This window comes from Melospiza georgiana, chromosome 13 (genome assembly GCF_028018845.1).
Source record: "Melospiza georgiana isolate bMelGeo1 chromosome 13, bMelGeo1.pri, whole genome shotgun sequence".
NCBI lineage: Eukaryota > Metazoa > Chordata > Aves > Passeriformes > Passerellidae > Melospiza > Melospiza georgiana.
In genome coordinates, this window is record NC_080442.1 from 4,846,298 (window position 1) to 4,867,339 (window position 21,042).

The window sequence follows — 21,042 nt, forward strand, 5'->3', positions numbered from 1 at the left end:
CCTAACAGCCTCTGAAGTAAGGAGCAGTATGTTTTCCTACTGCTCCACACTTCATTCTTAAATTCCTGCAGACCCATTTGATTAAAATCATCTGTTCCCAGTAACTTATTTCGCTACTTAGGTAGGCAGTTTGTTCCAGTGCCTGCAGCCCATCACTGTGGCAGGAGAGGCTCCAGGGAGTTCTCCCACTGCTGCTGGCTGCCATTGCAAGCAGCAAAGGTGAGAGCAGGCTGCTGACCCGAGGCAGGGCTTGCTTGGAGCCCCTCTGTGCTCCCAGTGTCCCCGGGCTCGGCGCTGGCAGGATGTGAAGCAGGATCCCAAATGATACAGCTGCACTGCAGTTACAGAGAGCATGAGACAGTGCCCTAATCACTGCAGTACTTTCTGGAATGCTGTGGTTTCCCTGGCTCCCAGCTCAGTGTGTGACCTGGCTGTTCCCTGGCAGGTGCTGCAGCGTGTTTGACAGCGGGCGGCAGGAGCCCACGGGGCTGAGCGCGGCCCTGCAGGCCACGGACCTGGTGGGGGTGCTGCACATGCTCTACTGCGTCCTGTTCCACGGCACCAGCTCCGAGCCCAGCCCTGCCAGCCCCAAGGACAGCTACGCTGCCAGCACCGTGCAGGTGGCCATCCAGAGCTTACGGTTCTTCAACAGCTTTGCTGTTCTTGACCTGCCTGCCTTCCAGGTAACCGATGGTTTAAAACTTCTCTTAGCGGGATGATGTTCATTATTGATTATATCTTTGGACTAAGTTTTGTCTTTAAGGTCGTAGTTATTGAAGGAGTTTTTAAATGTTAGATTTTGTGCATGAAATTTCTAACTGTTGTTATGTCTGCCATATAGCTGTGGCTGATGACTTTAACCAAGAAGTGAAAATCTAGAATACTGAATCAAATCCATTATGTTCTCCAATTTATTTTTTACTTGTTTCTAGCATAGTGCTTTTTATATTTATTAAGCCCCAAAAGTGTAAAAAGAAAAATCTTAGTCCAAAGGAGAAAATAACAGTTTCTTTTATGTGAAAGGATTTGCTTGTATTATAACCACATATTATATTTTCCAGTGCTTTCGGGGGCCACTTGATTTAAGATTGTGCAGCTGAAACTGATAATCGCTTGATATAATTTCTTTAGCAAGTAAAATTTTGTTAACCAAAAATTGGAAAATATATTTTCATAATTTTTATTAAACTAAAAAAAAAATTGAGTCCTGAGAAGGAATATTTACCTTTGTCTATGAACAGAGTTCAAGTGTAAATGAATGATTTTGCCATACAAATAGTGGTATATTTCTCAGGTAAGTTAGTAAAGTTGTATTCTTAATATAAAACCTTTCAGAAGGCATTGCTTTGAAGACACATTTAGCAGCATCAATCTTAAACAATTCAACAGAACAGGTTTCTTTTTCATTTAATGTGTAATTTGTAGTGTGCGTACCACACTCTCTGTCTGAAGTGCATTAAACTCAGCGAGAGCTTTTCACAAATTAAGAATTTAGTGTGGCTCTTTCAGTTGGTGTTTCTTGCCATGGACTTTCAGTTTGGTATCATCTGTAACAACAGCAGCAAGACTTGTGTGTGCAGCAGAGTTCATCTGCAGCTGCAGCGCCAATCCAGTCAGGGTTTTTTGCAGGGACAGAAGCAGGATACTGACTGCAGTTTGATTGCACACTACTGACTCCATTCCTTTCTGTCAGTCAAGGCAGTTCCCTCCTGACCTTGGTTCAGCACTCTGGGTGTGTGACAGACTGGCTGTTTGTGTGTTGCTGTAGGTGTTACAGGTGTGTGCCAGAGTCAGCCTTGACTGGAGCAGGTACACTTGGCAGAGGAGCTGTAGCAGATCCCACTGGCTGCAGGGCTGCTCCCTGCTGTCCCAAGAAATCACTGTTCATTTTTAAAACACCATCTCTTGCTTACCCTGTCTGTATTTATCCCTCTACCCACACTGTTACATCCCAGCATTTGTAACAAACAGTCAGCATTAACCTCCAAACCCCACGGTCTGTGTTAGTCTGTTCTACCCAAAATGGTAGAACTCTTGCCTGAAGGGTGGCCAGACCCCAGCAGTGGGAGCTGCTTCTCTCAGCTCAGGGGCACAGGGCCCTGCTCAGGAGGTGTCCTGGACTGTGGGCATGCTGTTGTGTGTGATGGACAGGCACACTGGGCTAGCTCAGCAGCTCTCCTTCCCGTGCATTAATGGGATTTGTTTCCGTACTGTTAGAAATAACATCCACCTGAGGCAGTTTGCTGGACACTGACCCCGTGGGCCATGGCAGGCTGGCAGACAGAGGAGGGAAGAGCCTCCTGTGTGATCATTATCTCTAAGGAATAGTTTTCTCACAAATTGGTAGGACTGTGGAATAGGGGGTTCTGATTAGCAAAAGAGGTCTGGCATTCTCGAGTTTGTATTAGCACAGATGGCTCATGGGTATATATTTCATTTAATTTGACAGTATAAACAATTGAAAGATGGTAGTGAGAAACAGCACAGGGTCCTGAGCTGATATTAATTCTGGCTAAAAAGGAAGCATAGTTTCCTTGAAAAATTAGTTTAACTTTTATACACAAACTCAGGTGCCCTTTGACCTGTTGTTATCAGAGGAGGTCAAACCCAGAGCACTGGGTCACAGCATGCACAGACAGCACTAATTAAATAAGGATGGACCTGAGAACATGGCATTCACATGACATAAAGCAGTAAAAGGTAGCTGTATTGGGCATTAAATTTTGAAAATCCACTGACTTACCAGAATGCTTGAAGTTCAAGATCGAAAGCATCCACAGCTGAGCCTGCTTCCATTGTCAAGGATCCTGCTTTTCTGGGTGTATTTGGAATTCAGCAGGACTAAACTGTGCCACAGTCTGGGATTTATGTATATGTATTTACCACAGGCTACAAGGTAGAAAATGAAGAAAACTCTGAAATGAAAGAGATTTTCTCAGGCCTGCATTGCTGTTTCATTAGAGTTAGGAGACTCTCATGCTCATTCCTTGTGCTTTAGTTTTCCCCTTTGACCCTGTGTCGCTCTGTCTGCTTGACATGTTTATTAAATAGAGGCTGTAGGCTGCACAGATAAAATCTAATTCTGAATCTCCACGGTACAGCTATTTGCCTACTTTTAAAAAACATCCCAAGAAGCTTTGCAGCTGACTGTTCTCTCCTTTTGGATGTTTCTAACTTTTTGTAATGTTTGAAAAGTCATTATTTGTTATTAATCATTGTATTCCATTCAGAGTGTGAGTTATTAATGAGAAATGCATTTTGCTCTGTTGCAGAAATGAAGATGGTTTGGTTTCTTTTGCTTATTTCTCAGAGATATTACTAAATATTCCTGGTACATGTAATGTATGTCAGATGAAATGGTCAACCTAATGCTACACTGCATGTCAAATAAGCAGAATCCAGTTTTTCCTGTGTCCCTTGAAAATTTGAATTTATTCTTGCTTCTGTGGCTTTTAATATTATATTCCAGTTGTGAACAGTAAGTAGCTGAAAAAAGAGATCTGATTGTGGCCTTTCACAAGGAAGAACATAGTCTGTACTTTGCAAAAACACCCCAGAAGGGTGCAGTTGATGTGTATGCAATTCACACAAGTTCTAGAGCATGCTGCTGGAGTGTGATTTCTGTTTCTTGGTCTATTTTTCAGTCGATTGTGGGAGCTGAGGGGCTGTCCCTGGCCTTCAGGCACATTATCAGCTCCCTGCTATGGTACTGCTCTCAGCATACCTGTGAGGGATTGCTGCATGAAGTCATCATTTGTGTGGGCTACTTCACTGTAAACAACCCAGATAACCAGGTAAGGCAAATGGAAAAGGGGCTCAGAAGTTATCAAGGGCACATTTAGTCATGGATCTCTCATTTGGTCAGGAAATTCATCCCCTCAGCATTGCTTTTGAAGCACTTGGGATTCTGTGAGCACAAAGGGATGTGTTTGGTAAAGAGACACTGAAGTTGTGTGTTAAGACAAAGACATTGATTTTGTGTGTCCATAAGCAAAGTCCATTTGTAGTTCCTGTGCTCCCATTGCATTGATTTGAACTGGCCTTGCACCCTGCCAAGCCATACTTGCTACTGATATTTTTAATTCTAAGTTAGCTTCACATCAGCTTAATCAGATGGTTGTGGTACCCAAGTTAAACCTTTTTAAAGCCAACTAAGGTACTCTTCCCATGAAGACTTGTCCTTGGATGCCAGTGTAGGTGTCTCCCTGCTTGCCAGTGCTAAGGTCTAAGCCATTCTTCTCCATGAGTCTTTTCAGTCATAAACTAAATGCCCTATTCAAGAAACAGTGGAAATTCCCCTCTAGCTTCCTTAATTGTTGTCCACTTTTGCCACTGGACTCTGTGACTTCCCTTACTGGCTTATAAAGTAAAACAGACACAAAACTCAAAAAATATTTCAAATTTATTTGTCTTAAAAATCTCCTGGTTTCCTCAGCTTATCTGTAACATCTCAGGGTGTATTGGGCAGGGCAGGGCTTGGCACTGGCTCTTGGAACATGAGAAGTTGACTGAGTGTGTGGGTACTGCATTACAGTGCCCATGTGTTGGGTACAGTCCAGCTGAATGCTGCATTTTGGGAAGGTGCTTACTGTGTTCTGTCTCTATGCTTGCTCCCCTTTTTTGCACAGCTTTTGGGATAGGGCTTCAGGGTGAGGAGCTCAGTCCCCTCAGTTCAGCTGATGAGCTGGAGGAAGTGTTAAAACTTGTCAGGAAAGGTTTTAGAGAAAAGCTGTTCTATAACATTCTTGCAGTTATTGACTGTAATTGGAACACTGCAATATCTTAAAGCTGACAATGCTGTCACAAGTATTATATAATCATACAGTGATGCTTCTGTAGGATTGGCCACAGCTGGAGGGAGGATGCTGCAGCCTCCCTACCCTGTGTGACCAAAATCCCACTCAGGATCTGCAGCTGCCTGTTGGCAGCACTTCAGAGTGGTCATTTTTAACCCTGTGTGGTGCTGCTGCCATTTTGAGTCCCTCTGCTGCCCCAGGGTCGAGCTGGCCCCAGCAGTGCCAGCAAACCCTGTCATCTTCTCTCTGCAGCTCAAGGATTTCTGTACTGGCACAAAGTCCAGACAGATGGGATTCATTGCATGCAGGACTTGGCACTGCAGGAGCAGTGCAGCAGAGGGGGTTCCTGCAGCACAGGGTTCCCTGCAGCAGAGAGGGTTCCCTGCAGCACAGGGATTTCCTCCAGCACAGGGCTCCTGCAGCAGTGCCAGCAGTGCCACCCTGCCATGTCAGCAGTGCCAGCAGGAAGCTCCATCCAGGGGCACTGGGCACTGGGCCCTGGGGGGAGCCTTGGGCTGGGGCTGGGCTTTCCAGCTGGATCCTGGAGCCTTCAGCTTGTGATCTTGGGGCTGAGGGTGGCCTCTGCAGCCCTCAGTGTCAGGTTTAGGGTTTCAGGCAGACAGCCATGCTGTGTCAGTCCTTCTCATACACTAAATCTCTCTTTTAGGTTGCTTTGTTTTGAGGGAACTGATGTCACATGTCATGATATGCTTAACTTTTAATGTAATTTCTAATATTCCTCGTTAATAAGATTTTATCTGAGGCATTTGGGTTTGGCTTTTTTGTTTAAAAAAGCATTTTGAAAAACTGAAGCTTTCCTCACTCAGGTACTTGAAAGATACTGAGAAGGATTTTTAGTGAAAGGAAGTAAATTTTCTTTTACTACCAGGCAAAGCAGTATGACTTGCTTATGGTCATTATTTTAAGGTGCTCTTTGTGTTGTGACTTCTACTAGACAGGCTGCTTTTCATGAAGAGGGAAGTGCTTTCTATTCATTCAGTTATGGTTTAATTTTTTATTATGTTAAGAGCTTCCAATTTTTTCTTCCGTTGTTGATCATCTGGGGAGTCCTACTAAAAATAAAAAATTGGTCTCACAGTGAAAGTTTTCAAATAGTAGGCTTGAAGTCCTGGCAAGTACAGTGTAATAAAAATAGATACTCTAGACTTGAGCTATGAAAATAAATTTCTGTAAAGCCAGAAAGCTCTATTTAGTATTTGAATCAACTTTAACTGAGTCCATAAGTGATGTATTTCAAGGCAGATTCAGGTTCTTCTTGCAGTCAAATGTGCATTTGTTTGGAAATGTTTGTAGTTTAAAGTCCTTTCCTCTCTACATTTGTATTTCTTATTATAAACGGAGGTATGCTTTCATTCCTTTCAGTACTCAAAACAGAAAAGGACAAACAGTTGTTTGGAGTTTTCAGCATCCCTTTTTGTTGTTCCTTTTTCTGTCCACATCAAGAGATAAATATCCAAAGCAGCATACTGGAAGAAGAGAAAAAAAAAAAAAGTGAAGCAGTTCCCCAGTTTGGAGAATAGATAGATTTCTAAAACAGAAATTTTACAGCCTGTCAACCTCAGCACTGACCTTCTGTAGTAGTACTGTGATTTAAGTGAACTACTACCACTATGCAGTCAAAATCATAAGAGGGCAATTTCCTAAACATTTCACATTCATAGAACAAAATCTTCCAAGACCATCATATGCCAGTCATTTAATATAATACAGGTTTGGCTTCATTTGTTATGCTGTCTGTAGAAGTCTTTAGAGTTAGCTGAGTAGCAAATGAAGAAGGAAGGAGGAAAGTGCTTTTCTCTTGTGCAGTTTGGAGCCTGAGATTTCCCCCAGCCCCTGCTGGGTCCCACCCAGAGGCTCTGCCTGGGCTCCCACTTGGTGTTTGCACCACGCCTGGCTTTGGGCAGCCCCAAGTGATTCTGTCAGGAGCACTGAGGACAATGGATTCCTGAGGAACACATTCCTCAGTGTTTTGATAGTGCTTGCTCTGTTTATTTTAAAAAGGCTGTGATTTTGCTGACTCTGCCCACATATAATATATTAGTAATATTCCCTTCCTTCATTCCTATTTTGTTTTAACATTCATAAAGCTTTTCCAGGGCAGCTGCTGTCACTGAAGAAATAAATCAGTTATGGAAGTGCAAACTGCAGAAGGCAAGGAGTGTTTCTTTAATATTTGAAGCTCTGCAAAGCCAGTGGTGAGCCTGAGCTGCCCTGTCTGTTCTGTATCCACACGTGAGCTCTGTTTACTGCAGAGCCAGACAGCCCCTGCTCACAGCTTCCCTGGGCATCTGCTCCCCGGGAGGGACCAGCAGGGAAAAGGGATTCTCTTGTTCTGGCCACCATTTAATCTGCTGCTATACAAAAACAGGTCCCATGATACCAAGGATGGACATTAAAGCTAAACTGTGTAATAAAAATAATGTCCAATCTTTCAATAGCCAGCCCTGCTATATCAGACTAGAATTACAGTTTCTAATTAAAATATTCTTGTTAATTTAAATTATCCTTCTATTTCATTACATTTTTATTCCCTTTTATTGTTTGATTTAATTAGTATAATGAATATAATTATCATGTGCTGTCAACTGGCCTTATTTGCATATTATATTGAATAATTGAATGTGGTCCTGTAATTAAATTAACAGGAATGACAGATGATTTGCTTTCTTTCACATTGCTGCATTGGGAATAGAAATCTTTCCATATTCATTGCAGTTAGGGAATATTTTTCATCTGGAAAGTCCTCACAAATCAGATCCTCAGACTCAGGATCTTGCTGATAGGCTCCAAAAGCAGTTGCATTGCTATGCCTTTATTTAAATAAAAATAGCTTCTGTTCTGCCAGTCTTTGGTACACAGTGTATTTAGAGTGCTCTAGAAGAATCCCACCAACTTTAAGGGTTTGTAAGATATGAATTGGATTCTTCTAGAAGATACAGTTGCTAGACTGCAAAATAAAATCTCTGCAGAAAGAGTTAGGAAAAGATGTGTGAAGCTTTTCAGAACTTGGTTATAAAAATAAGTTTGTAGATAGAAGTAAAAAGTTCTCTCATAAGTTTTTCAAAAATTTGCATGCACACCATGTGTCCTTGAAGAAGGGATTTCATTCCCAGAATCTTCCAGCTGCGTAAGTCTCACTTACTTCTCTGTCCCCAGACATTTGTGTCCATAACAAGGACTGTTACTATAAACTCACAAATAATTGAAATGTTAATATCTAATGATCCATATGCTGAAAATAGAAGCACATGGAATTAGATTTAATAGTATCAGTCACCTACTAGAAATCACTCCTTGCTATACAGGTGTGGAAAATTTGTTGCAAAACATGTTTCAGGCATCCCAGCTAACTCCAGGTAAAGGAGTAAGAAGCAGTGAGATTATAGGATATTTTGGGATGGAATTTCTCCCATGTTAAATATGTTAAATATCACATAGTAGTATCACAGGTAAAAATATAATGTGTAAAGAAATAGAAATATTGTATGATAGCCATAGCTCTGAAAGGACCTTGAAATTTAGGGCTCACTTGTGGCACCCAAAGCGTGCTAGTTAGTCCCTAATAAAGGTTTCATCCCGAGATTATTTTCCATTTTTTGTTAAATTATTGACTTGTGGTCATATTTTCTTCTAATTTCTTCTGTGTGGTAAGTCCTTCTTTTATCATAAAGTAGCAGGGGCTTTTTTCCCACAGTGTGTATCACAAATATCTATCTGTATGACACATCCTAGCTGTGGTTGCAAGTACTGGGCTGCAAGGGACACTTACAGAGGGATTTAAGATTAAAAGTGACCTTCTGGAGAGAAATTATTTTGTGCTTTTTACAGATTTAGTACATATTGAGTTTTAGGATGGGGTCGGTTTTCTCTAGTGTTAGCGGGAAGGAAGAAAAATACTTCTAAAATGGAAAAATCGTGAAAATCAGAAGTCAACAGGAAAACTTGCAAGTTATAAAAATATGTAGAGTTTCCATATGGGTTGTTTACTAGAGGCCATCACTAAGCTTTCATAGTTTATGTTGCTTTTGGGGCTGTGGAGGAACTGGAACAATTTTGATCTGGTAGGTGGACTTTCTGAAAATACAGCCCAAAGAGCAAAGAGGCAGGAATTGGTAGTTACCATGCAGTTAACATCCCTATCTGTAAGTAAATAAGATCTGAATTTACTTAATTTTGATTTTGTTGGTTTCTTCTCAAACAGGGATTTTTAGGAGTATTGATTTCATGTTGAGGTTATGGGCTTTTCGTTAAAACTTCTTTTAAAAGCCCCACACTCTGATGTTTTAAAGCTTTATAGGTTTGAACAAGAAATACCTGGTAAATTTTGTGGAATAGCTGATTTTGGCAAGTGAGTGATTCATGTGAAGTTGTAGTCTTGACTCACATTTAGAAGCACTTGAGCCTGTGAACAGAAATCCCCTGAGGATTAAAGTGCCCGAGTTAGAGCTGAGTACATTAAGGCAGCTCTGTAATGTATGCCTTGGCTCTCACAGCCTTACATCCTCAGCCACATAAATTCACTTAAGTGAACCAATGTCTTCAGGAGACATGGCATTCCTGTCTGAGCAGTCAGGCAAAAGTGGGGATGCCTTTTAGGTAATTTGTCAGACACCTTTGTTGTTGTTTGAGCTTCCTGATGAACTTTTTCTTTTAAAGAATGATCTATGACAAAGCAAATCAAGTATGTCAGAAGCATTTGGGACTGCACATTTCATGTGTCACATCCTAATTGTATTTCTGACATTCCAAAATACATCCTGGATTTTTGAGGGGTATTGAGAGGAGGTGGGGAAGGTAATTTAATATGAGCAAAGACTTAGCATGAAGTAAAGTGTATTTAGTTTCAGTTCATGATGACTGGCTCGTTCTGTCGGGAGGAGAAGAGAGAGTGTATAGGAATTAGTGTGAGAAATTAATGCATTTGGATTTATCTTACTGTCTTCCTCTCAAACTGTAAACACGGAAGGATAAGCTTATCTCTCGATGTCATAAATGCCAGTAATTTCAACAGCCTTCAGTACAGTCCCTAACTGAGGCTTAAAGAGAGGGAGCTGCTGCTGCTGCCTCCGCAGAGCCGCGTTCTAATCTTACTCCTGGGTCAGGAGAAAAGGAGTTTGGTGGTCTCAGCTTAATCCCCGGTGGAACTTGGTCCCCATCGGGAGAGCACCGCGGAGTCTGGCGCAGTCCTGCTGCAGCCGCGGTTCGTTCCCGCTCGGAGCCGGGCTCGGACGGGGGCAGAGCTTGCGCAACTCCCGCTGCCGCTCCCGCCCAGCGCGGCGCTCGCCCTTCGCTCGCTTGGGAGCCGCTTCTCACACGGACACTTTAAACATTAGCGTCTAAAGCCTGCAGGTCTTTAATCAGCCTTGCGAGCTATTGTCTGTCTCGCCTGATGTGTGAGGGAACTCCCTGTGCCTCTCTCATAAAGTCTCGGCTGTCGCGGCCCCATGGCGAGGCAGCGGCTGCTCTGTGTCCCGGAGCTGACAGCTCTTCCTCGGATGCTGCTCCAGGCTGGCAGCCTGGAGAGCCCCCGAGGAGTCTCCCCAGCCCTTTGGGTCGTGTTCAGCTCCAGTCACACTTGTTTGAAGCGATACTGAAACATAAAGAACAAAATGCATTAATGGAGTACTATGGAAAATGTTGCTGTTTTCCTCTCCCCTTAGTAAAGGGTAAATTGGAGCTGGTTTTTCGTGGCAGAAAAGCACATTTTCTTGCTCTCTCTTTGAAGCTTTGTCTCAGACAGCTCTGTAATATGTCCAGTGGCTCAGTGTTTCACAAGCTTTTTAGTTGATGATTGGGTGCTTTGACAAAGCCTTTACATTTCTTGTAGAAACCATAAGACAAAACGTGCTAGGAATAATAATTCCAAAACTATATAGCTTACTTGTGACTAGAGTTCCAGAGTGTGACAGAAAATATTTGCTTTTGAAGAGAGAAAATGCTCTGAAACACACAAGAAGATTTTATGTGTTTTAGCTTGTAATGTTGGAATTATTCACACCTTCTGGGGATTTTGACCCAAACTGGCTGTTTCCAAGGGTGCTGGCAGAAACCTCAGCCAAAAGTTTGCCTGAACTTCTGTTGACTGGTCCTGTTTCTTCTCTACCCTTTAAATCTTCTTTATTCAGATCAGTTGCATTTCATTCAGAGTAAATGACTGCAGAGCCGTGCCCAAAGCAGCAGCCTGAGGTTAAAGGGGTTCATCATGGAAGCTGGGGATGTTATCTGAGCGTGAAGATGATTCTTCAAAAACAGTGCAGGCTACAAAGGCTAATTCTGATCACTTCAGGGCTCAGAATGACCCCTGAGGATCTGAGGTGTGTTGTGATGAGTTATTTATTTTATCTGACAGAAGATAGGTATTTCTCATACATTGGATCTATAATAATACTTTCTGATTAAAAATTATTAGGCCAACACTTGAACATGAGTCTTATGAGTCTTATGTTACATTATTGTGGAAACAATGAAGCTTAGAAATTTCTAGAAAGCAGTGATACCCTTTGGTTTAACAGGGTCCTTAAGTATATCATTAACATGAAGTGTGAGAACAACCTCACATTTAAATATTTATTTTTATGCTAATAAATGCTAAAATGCTATCACTCCAGCAGTTAGGCTTTTCCTTAATACCTTCTCCTGGTCAGATATTAGATTATTATTTTCTCCTGCAGCTTAGACAAGTATTAAATTCACAAGTAACCTCAATGCATATTAGAATTGCTTCCGTTTTCCTTTCATCACATTGTAATGAAGTTTATATTTTACAATATTTGTTTAATGTTATTTATTTGTTGTTGAATTTAATCTTAAATATACTTCATTTGTTGTGTTATAACTAAGAGGACTTGTTAGTTGTCATTTTGGGCTGCATTTTTTCAAAAGCTTTGTATAATGACCTTTTGTTAGATTTTCCACTAGCATCACTTTTGATAAACATTTTTACATTTTCAGTGCATCATTTTCCTGGTGGTTGGCCCTTGTCCTATCTTAAATGTTCATATGTCTTAGGATGGTTACACAAAAACTGATGCAACAGTTTTTTTCTGTGAGGTACACACAGAGCACCCTTGAATCTGCTTAAACCATAGAGCTCTAATAGGACAGTGCTTAGAATGTGCTTTATAGGAAGGCTGATGTTATTCCTGAACCACTCTTATCTTCCCTCTGAAGGCTTACATGTGACACTAAGAAAATAAACACTGGAATTTTTCAAATAGACAAAATTCTTATTTTTAAATTTCAGTGTAGCATTCTGGAACTTTCTTTTTGCATGGAAATTGTGCTCTGATTCCTGAGAAATGCCAGGAGGAATTTAGAACATTCTTTGCTCAGAGCTTTGCCAATAGTGGAGTTTGCAAAATGGAAAGAAAAGAGCTTGACCTTAAAACAGAAGAAGAGCCTAAGTGGTGACATATTCTGCTGATTAAATACTACCAGTATGAGATCTGTTTATATAGAGGCAAAGAAATAATGCAGATCTGACTTTGAAGAGAAACTCTGGACTACTAATATAAAGACTTATTTCTTTTACAAAGTTGTAAATAACCTGACATCAAACAAAGGGATTTAACTGTTTGATGGAATGCTGTTACAGGAATGAGATGCACAGTTCCTGTTCAATGAAGTTACTACTTGTTAGTACAAATTAGAATTGGCATTTATATAAATGAAAAATCCATGGATAAGAAACATTAGTGGTTCCCATAGCAAGCACCATTTTAAGATGCTAATGTTTATCATGGCCATGTTGAAGTTTGGCAGCACAGGTCATCTGAGATAGCAGAGAAGGCAGGGAGTGCCCCTCAGAGAACCATTCACTTTTTAAACTGAGCTGTTCTAAGCAAATTGCATCTGAACGTGAACCACATTAGAGCAGAAGAGCACAGACAAGTAAAAGGCACATTTTAATGCTTGGTTTCATAAAAATGAAAGGAAATTCTGTTGGGAAGGATGTTTTTCTAGCAAGTGAATTCAGCTCCTGCTAATAAGCACTGTATTTGTTTCTCAGTACCTGTGGAACACCCCGTGTCACTGCCAGGTTTGTCTGCAAGAGCCAAGGAAGGTTTTGCTTCAGGAAGTTCTGAACTTTCCAACTGCTTGTTCCTGTATCCACATTAGGAGAACTCTGTCTCAGTTTCCACTTGAGAAAAGAGCTACAACTCCTAATATTTGGTCAAAACTCACAAAACCCATCAGCCTGACTGTAGACCACGAAGACCGCGGCATTTTCAGGCAGAGTCAGTCACACAAGAGCAGGGCACTTGGATGGCTTGTAAGGTTTTGTTCAAAGCTCCACATTTGGGTTTGTGCCTACAGATTTCACTTCTCTCCTTGGCAATCTTTTTCCTTTCTCTGCTGCCCATTTTCCCTTCCCTGTGTGGATGAAGGGAGCTGATGGGCTGCAGAAGGCAGGCATGGTTCCCGTGGCCTGGCTGGAAATGGTGCTGGGAGGCACTGCCAGGCCTCAGATGGCAGCACAGCTGCTGGGTGTTGTCTCCTTTTGCCTTGGCCATGCCCCTGTGGCTGCCATGTGCCCCAGCAGTGCCACTGCTGCCAGCTGTGCCTTTGCTCCCAAAGTTTCTTCCCAAAGTGAATCATTTCAGTTCTTTGTTTTGCCCTTCCACAGACAAAAAAGTTTGCTGCTGGCTTACTCTTCTACCTGACTACAAAATTAATTAGCTTCTTTAAAAGATCATTCTGGTGGGTTTATTGTATATATTGACAGAAATAACTCACATGAATGATGTTTTTACAGAGCTGCAAATGTCCAAGTGAAGCAAGAAAACCTAAATCCATCAGTAGAACTAGACTAAATATTGCTCTAAAAATCAGCATTTCCAGTCTGCAGTAATCCTGGGCTAACCTTGTGTGGTACACAACTGGTGAAAAAGTTCTTGGTCTGACACTGAACCTTTTATTTTGTTATTTGTAGTAAAATTTGTGACAATATTTAACATACACACATAGAACCATTGGAAAACAATTTGGGATCATAATCTTCTTTAAATCTCTGGAAGATTGCAAGCAGAGTTTTATATTCAGTTAGTTCCTCTTTTTTGAATGCAGTTACAACTTGGAAAAAGAAACTCAGATTGTCCCCAAAAATGCTACTCCATAATAAATCTTCACAGGGCAGTTTAATTGAACTGTTAGTTCTTGATAAATTACTAGCATGAATCTCCATTACATGTCTATTCAGAAGATATGAATATATGAATGATGTGAATCTATGAATTATCAATTCACTTCAATGTAACTAGTATTTGTTCAGTATTTTACATACAGACATTCTTCAACTTTCTAAATGGCATTTTAGTTTTGTTGATGAAAATCTTGTTTGTACACTCAGTTACCTGATTATGAAAATCTAGTTTCAAAGGCAAGAGGATCCTTATTTTAGTTTTCTGTAAAATTAACTATTGAATTGGTAAGATTTTACATCTGATTTGACATGTAACTGCTGAGACATTCTGTGTCATTGCTGTACTATTCCAAAGTTCTGGATCCTGTTAGGTATGAGGATTTTATTACCCTCCTTTGACAAAAATACATATATATGCATTTTAAAGTAATGGTAGTTTTCACTGATAAAATGAATACTGAGAAAGGTGAAGTGAAGAACAAATATATATTTGCAGTATATAGTAGAATTAGGAGGTGTTCAGCAAAACATCTTTCCTTTGCTAATTATTGAGCAAAGGTTGTCCCTGTGTGTGCTACTCATTGTCTCCCTGCAAGGAGGGAAAGGAGCTGCACTTTTATGATTCTCATTCCTGCAGCAGTATCAGAACATTAATTCTGTGGCCCTTGGAGCTGACTGAGAAATGAAATGAGCTGCAGCATTTCCCTTTGCTACCCAGAAGAAAATTGTGCCCAAGTTTTTTGGATTCCTATGGTCTGTTAGCTCCTTAGCAAAGGCATTCAGTCCTTTGCTAAGTTCTCCTCTACAAGGTGCCAGGAAGCTGTGGCAGCAGTGCCAGGCTGCTGTCCTGGGGGACATACTGGGAAGGAGTGAGTATCCAGGATGGAATACCCTTCTGGAATATCCTTCCTTCCTTCCACATCAGGTCTGGAGCCAGACCCTACCTGAGTGACAGGGGAAGCCTTATCTCCCAGAGAATGATGAGTTCCCCTCACTACTTTATTACTGTTTCATAGCACATGGTGCTTTTAATTTTTTTGATTGATTGTCCTATTTTATTGCTCAAGTGCTGTGTGGCATATTGCTGGCTTTTGTCATTGGAGTCTGTTTTGAAAGACTGACTTTTATACTGCTTCAGGCTTTCACAGTGAGAAGTGCAGCAAATGGCCAAGCAATACACTTTACAGTGAATATTGGCCCGAGTAAACGTGAGGAAAACATGGATTCCATCTAGAGACTTCAGAAATCATGAATCATGCTTTCCTAAGTGATAAACTTCAGAAATACCAGTGCAGTGGAGGGGGATAATGATTGCACTTGTGAGAGCAGAGTGCATTTCCCAGAGTCACACGGGAGCAGGGATTGCTGCTAGGGCAGGGGAGAGAGCCTGACCCGCTGGCTATTGGAGATTAAGCCAATTAGCAGGACCTGCAGAGGGCTATAAAGTGGTGGGAGTGACAGAAGATAACTGATAGGCAGCCCTGCAAGGTGTTGCTCAGTGGAAAGTTCCCACAGGTCACCACATCACTCATGGTGCTGGACAGTTGGCTGTGGGCGCAGCCTGCGTGGTGTGGGAGACCTGGACGTGCAGACAGACACCAACCAGGCAGGGCTGCAGTCCTGCAAGTGAGGATCTGAGTTGCTCCAGTCTCTCCTCAGCAGCCTTTCACACTGAGACCAGTGTTGGCCAGTGCTTTCTGCTGTGCTGAACCTGAATTCTCACCCACCCTGTAACAGGGGCTCCACCTCCAGGATGGACCAGGGCCTGGAGTTTGACTGGTGGCACAAAGGAAAACTCCCTTCATTCATGAAATAGCATTTCAGAAACCTATTTGCTGTGTCTTCTACCTTTGTGTTGTTTAGGTCTTCACAGAATTGTTCCAGCATTTGGTACATGTTGGGCCATAAATAAGATAAACTAAGCTGGGATTTATTCCAGCTAAGCACAGATAAAACCAATAAAGTTGTATTATATACAGATTTTATTATTATATAATAACCTGTAAGTTTTGAAAATAAGCAAGGTTTTAAAAGGAAATACAGAAAACATTAATGTGAGTTTCCTGCTCTGATTTTAAAAAAATAATTGTAGTAGCTTGGACTAATTTGATAGGTCTCAGTTCAGAAAAAGAAAACCACAAGGAAATATTAATGGAACATAGGCACATAGGTGAAGTTAAGCAGGTGCTTAAATGCTTGGCTGTACAGAAATGCAGTGATTTAATTAGGATCTTGTTACATTTGACAGGCATATCTGATTTGCAGGCTAGAGAGAGAGAGCAACAAGAAAAGCTAATTCTAGGTAAATGCATCTGGATCCCAGTCTGTGGCAGGAGGAGAGGCAAGCTGCATTTCAGTAAGGAGCTTGTATCTCTTGTATGAGAGAAGTTTATAAGATGAGCATTCCATATTCCAGGCCTGCAAAAGTCCCTGGGATTGTTAAGCCAAGTGACTATTCCAAAAGAAAAAAAAAATCAAGGAAGAGAAGTGTGAGGTTTGCATTTGTTTTCTTTGATGTTCATCTGCTCAGTCAAGTGCTGGCCTTCACTTCCTCCACCCATTGAGAGTGAAGCAAGGAGTGTGTGCTCTGCTGCAGCTTTATTTGATTGGCTTTTTTTCCAGTAAGGGGTGACTCATGGTTTTCTTCTTCAGAGTACATAATATGGTGTATCAGGTTTAGTAGCTGCATTAGTACAATGAGCTGAAATCATTAAATTGATTCCACATGTGATAAATAACAGATTAAAACAGCCAGCAACCCCTCTATATCCCTTCCTATCTTTAATGTTGATAACATCATAGTAGTAAAGCTGTTGAAAATAAAAAGAAAATGAAATAATAATTCCATGGAAGCTATTTGGTATCTGCACTGTGAGTGTGGCAGGACTTCACTAACTATCCATGGCATTTTTAGGACAGGTAAAGGAAGTGAACTGTGAAATGAAAAATAAAAAGTCCCAAAAACTTCTTTTCCTCTGCCTATTCATCAAGGGTATGGTGGCCATGAAAAAGAAATCAAGAGTTCTCTTGTTCTGTCCTGGATCAGAAATGCCAATTGTAGTTATTTTAGTACCAATTATGATTGACTTTAAATACTTTTCTGATTATAGAATTTACCACAGAAAAATAGAACAATATAATAGCCACTCTGGTTAATTTAAAATTTCAGCGGTACTCCCAAACTTGGGGGCACCTCTTGCTTACAGGGTGGGAGCTGAGAGTTTAGAGTCATCCAAATGCTTCAGTGATATTTTCCTCAAAACAATGTCTGAATGTGTGCTTAATTGTCACTTTTTTGGCTGTCTTTTAAAAATTGCTCCTGTCTTTAAGGGCATTAAGACATTGCTACCAGTATTTTGAAAGGTTTTTCAATGTCTTTTTTGACTGGCGAGCTGGAAAAAAAATGCAAACTATTATTTTGTTCATCTTGTTTTTAAACTGAAGTGCATTATCAACTTAGTGTGTGCTCTGAAGGTATTGTTAAAAGTGCTTTGAAAACTTGTAAATCCCTGTAATTTATGTTCCTGTAGTCTCAACTGCTTCTTTCTGTCCTTCTGGTTTTAATTTGAATGCAGTCTTGTCTGGGTATGTACCTGTAAAATTGTGTTTTTCCAAGTACAATTTACAGTCATGACCCTCAGTTTTACAGTGTTCCAGCCTTATAGGAGCTTCCTCCTATGCTGAAAAGCCAACTTTGGGTCAAACAGCTCTTTCATATTGTAATTGTCTAATCAAGGTTACTTGGAACAGATCCGATTTGGACATTTTTTAGTTTATGGCAAAGATTTTATAAGAATATCAAGTGAAATGGAAAGGTTCCTTTGTAGGAGACCAGTGATAGCATTGCCTTATTTCTTCAGATGTATACAGTTGTAAACTTAGCCTTCTTCATGACAACAGTCCCATTTATCTAAACAATTCTCCTTTTAGAGCCAATGGCACTGATAGAAACCGAGATAAGGAGCACAGATGGGAGGATCTCTCTGAGTCTCTCCTTACAGAAACTCCTCCCTGGGCAGCTCACAATCCCCTTTTCTTTTTGGTGCCTGAGAATTCGTGGCAGACATCTCCCCTGAAACACAGTCCTCTCGAATTGCCAGCCCCAGGAAGGATGGTCAGGCTTCGGGAGGGTTTTTAAAATCCTGGATTTTTCTTTCCCCGTGCTTAGTGCGTTCAAATGGCAGGGGTCAGCGTTTTGTCTTTCATAGCTCTATCTTAGAATACTCCCTGAGCTGTAATTCTTTGTCTTTTGAATTAAGGTATTAAATTATTGATTTTACTGTAATCTGTAAATTAATTATTCCCTTGGTTATCTGCTGTCTTTTTGGGTGGTACAGAAAAAAGAATTTTCAGAGCTTTGTATTTTTTGTATTACTCCGCAATAAAAAATAGTACTTGCGCACTGAAACAGAAGTTATTTGAAGTAAATTTTATGGGCTTTATTTTTAGTACTTACTCCTCATCCATGCTCATTTTTTTAGCATGACTTCAGCACCCTTGGTGGTTAAGAGGAAGAGAAGAACGGATAGATCACGTGGTTGAATTTTGCTCTGTTTGTATTTTCAGATCATTGTACAGTCTGGCCGTCACCCCACGGTGCTGCAGAAGCTCTGCCAGTTGCCTTTCCAGTATTTCAGTGATCCTCGTTTAATCAAAGTGCTCTTCCCTTCACTCATAGCTGCGTGTTACAATAACCCTCAGAACAAGATCATCCTGGAGCAGGAGATGAGCTGTGTTTTACTGGCCACCTTCATCCAGGTATGGCTGGGCTCGCCTTTGCTCTCAGGGTGGGGATCTTCACTGCACTAGGACAAGCAAACAGCACTGAAGTGCTTCCAGACTCTCTGCAGCTCTTCTCAAACCACAGATGATGCCTGTACTTGAGGCATTTTATCACGCTGAAAGGTTACTGAGTAGTTCAGGTTCTCACTGTTCGTGCAGAATCCAGGTTGCATCCAAGTTTCTGGATGTACTGGGAAGATGTGATGTAGATCTTAAAATATTTATTTTTAAAAGAATTCTTGCCCATATAGCATATCTGAAATCAGTATATTAATGTGTTTACATATAAATGTACAGTTGTATACTGTGTACCATAGATTTACAGAGAGCTGGGTAAGTGTATGCATTTTCTGCAGAAAATATACAAAACATATGTTACCAGTCTAATCTTGCAATCTTTATTTTTGACAGTAAGCCACCAAAGTCATTACAAATACTGTTTTGAATAAAGATTTGCATTGTTTTTCTTCCCTTTGTTTAAATTTATATATTGTTTTATCCATCAGATTTTTTGCCTGCCTCGTGGTTTTCAAGCATTTTATTGACTGTTTCCAGTGAATAAATGTGGTTTTCATAAACATGGTACTGTTAAAAATAATACTCTCTTGGGAGTCTGTAACCCTGTATCAGTCACCTGAAAGTTACTGCTGTTGATAAAGAAATTTTAATCAAAGTCCTTTTTCTAATGCTTTACAGCTAGTCCAATAATAGGCTACGTACATTTCAGAGAGAAAGTACAAGAACTAAATATTTACTAAAAGTCTTTGCATAACATCAAACTTATGAGTGCAGCTACTTTTTATCCTTTTAATACTAAAATATTGCACAGCAGTTTTTTTCAAAGAAGTTTGGAACTTTGTATTAAAAGCATTTGCCATATAGTAATGAACTTCTGGTTAAATACACAGCTATAATTCATCTTCTGTGGCTTTCTTATAGTGAAACTGAAAAATATAATTTATGCATTATTAGTAAGTGCAGCAAGTTTAGTTTGGGTTTTCTTCAGCTAAAAAACAGGAGAGTGGATGAGAATGTTCCCTATATGAATAGTTAAGGTTGTTTATGTTGATTTCTGTTCTGTAAGAGATGGAATGGCACTAAAATCCCCAGTAGCTACGGTAAGACGTAAGTACATTTATAAGGGTCAGCGTGTCACTAATACGATTTCCAGTTAGTTATATCCCAGGTGGCAAGTTCGTGTACTATGCCTGCAGGCTTTTAAAAAAAGGTGTTCTATTAAAATATGGAAGAGCTGTGTGTGCTGTGAGGTGTCCTGGCACTGCTGGCTTTGGTGGTCCTTCAGTATTTTGCCCATTTTCATTGCAATGCCGATGTTGCACACGCACACACGGAGCGCGGTGCTGGCAGGACCCAAGGAATGCAGAGATCCCGCGCACGCAGGAGGGACTCACTGCTCTACTTCTATTTCAACTCGCTGCTGTTTGTCAAGCAAATCTCTCATTTGCTTCGGTAGAAGGTTTGGGAAAGATCGTTAAATGTTGGCCTGTGACTAGAAAATGAGATTCTTCCTTTGCCAGGGAACGCCAAAAGAAATCCTGTTTGCGTAAAAGTTTGGTGGTGTGTACGAATATAACACTTAAATACAGTGTGTTAAATGTGCAGCCAAAATCAAAGGAAGAGCATTTCTGCATTTTACAGCGCTCTCCCTACCGATAGATTTATTTCCATCAGCTGAAGTTTGCATCAGCCTGTTTATTTTTGTTACTTCTGTTTGGAGATGTGCAGGAATAAGTAGAAACATTCAGGAGTATCTACGATTTGCTGTGCTGTATCTTATCTCGGGTAATCCCTTCTTCACTGTTCTGCTGGGTGGAGGCTGCAGCAAAGGGCAGGATCTGTAGTGGGGAGCTGGCTGGTTCCCGGCCAGGTCGGTGTCCGTACTGGCTCCGAGAATGCTGCACCCCAACACCCCACAGCAGCGGGATCACATAGTGCTCAATGCTGGGGGCACAGCTGGGACACAGCTGGGGGCACAGCTGGCTGCCAGGGACAGCAGCGCTGGGCAGCAACTCCACCTTCTCCCAGGAGATCAGCACCTCAGGCTCCCAGGTTGCTGGGAAGCACGGCCATTGCAATTGGGATCAGTCATGAATTTTGTAAGAGTGTATTTGGAGTAGAGAGCAAAGGTCTGAAACACCATTTGTTTTACAGAAACATTGCTATGCTTAAATGGCTAAATAAAAATCATAATAATAACTATTTCCTAAGAAGATGTTCACTAAAAATATATTTTTTGAAAACAGATACAAATAAATGTGTAAAAATCCACTGTAAATTACA

The 21,042-nt window shown here is 40.9% G+C and overlaps 1 protein-coding gene across 2 annotated transcripts in view; it reads left to right on the plus strand.

The window, feature by feature from the left end:
* Nucleotides 1-21,042, plus strand: part of SCAPER (S-phase cyclin A associated protein in the ER) — a 136,043-nt gene that overhangs the window by 112,751 nt on the left and 2,250 nt on the right. For both annotated transcript variants that reach the window (XM_058033388.1, XM_058033389.1), the window contains exons 28-30: nucleotides 446-683; nucleotides 3,645-3,794; nucleotides 18,526-18,717. In XM_058033388.1, the coding sequence (XP_057889371.1) occupies nucleotides 446-683; nucleotides 3,645-3,794; nucleotides 18,526-18,717 (580 nt within the window). The remainder of the gene's footprint in view (nucleotides 1-445; nucleotides 684-3,644; nucleotides 3,795-18,525; nucleotides 18,718-21,042) is intronic.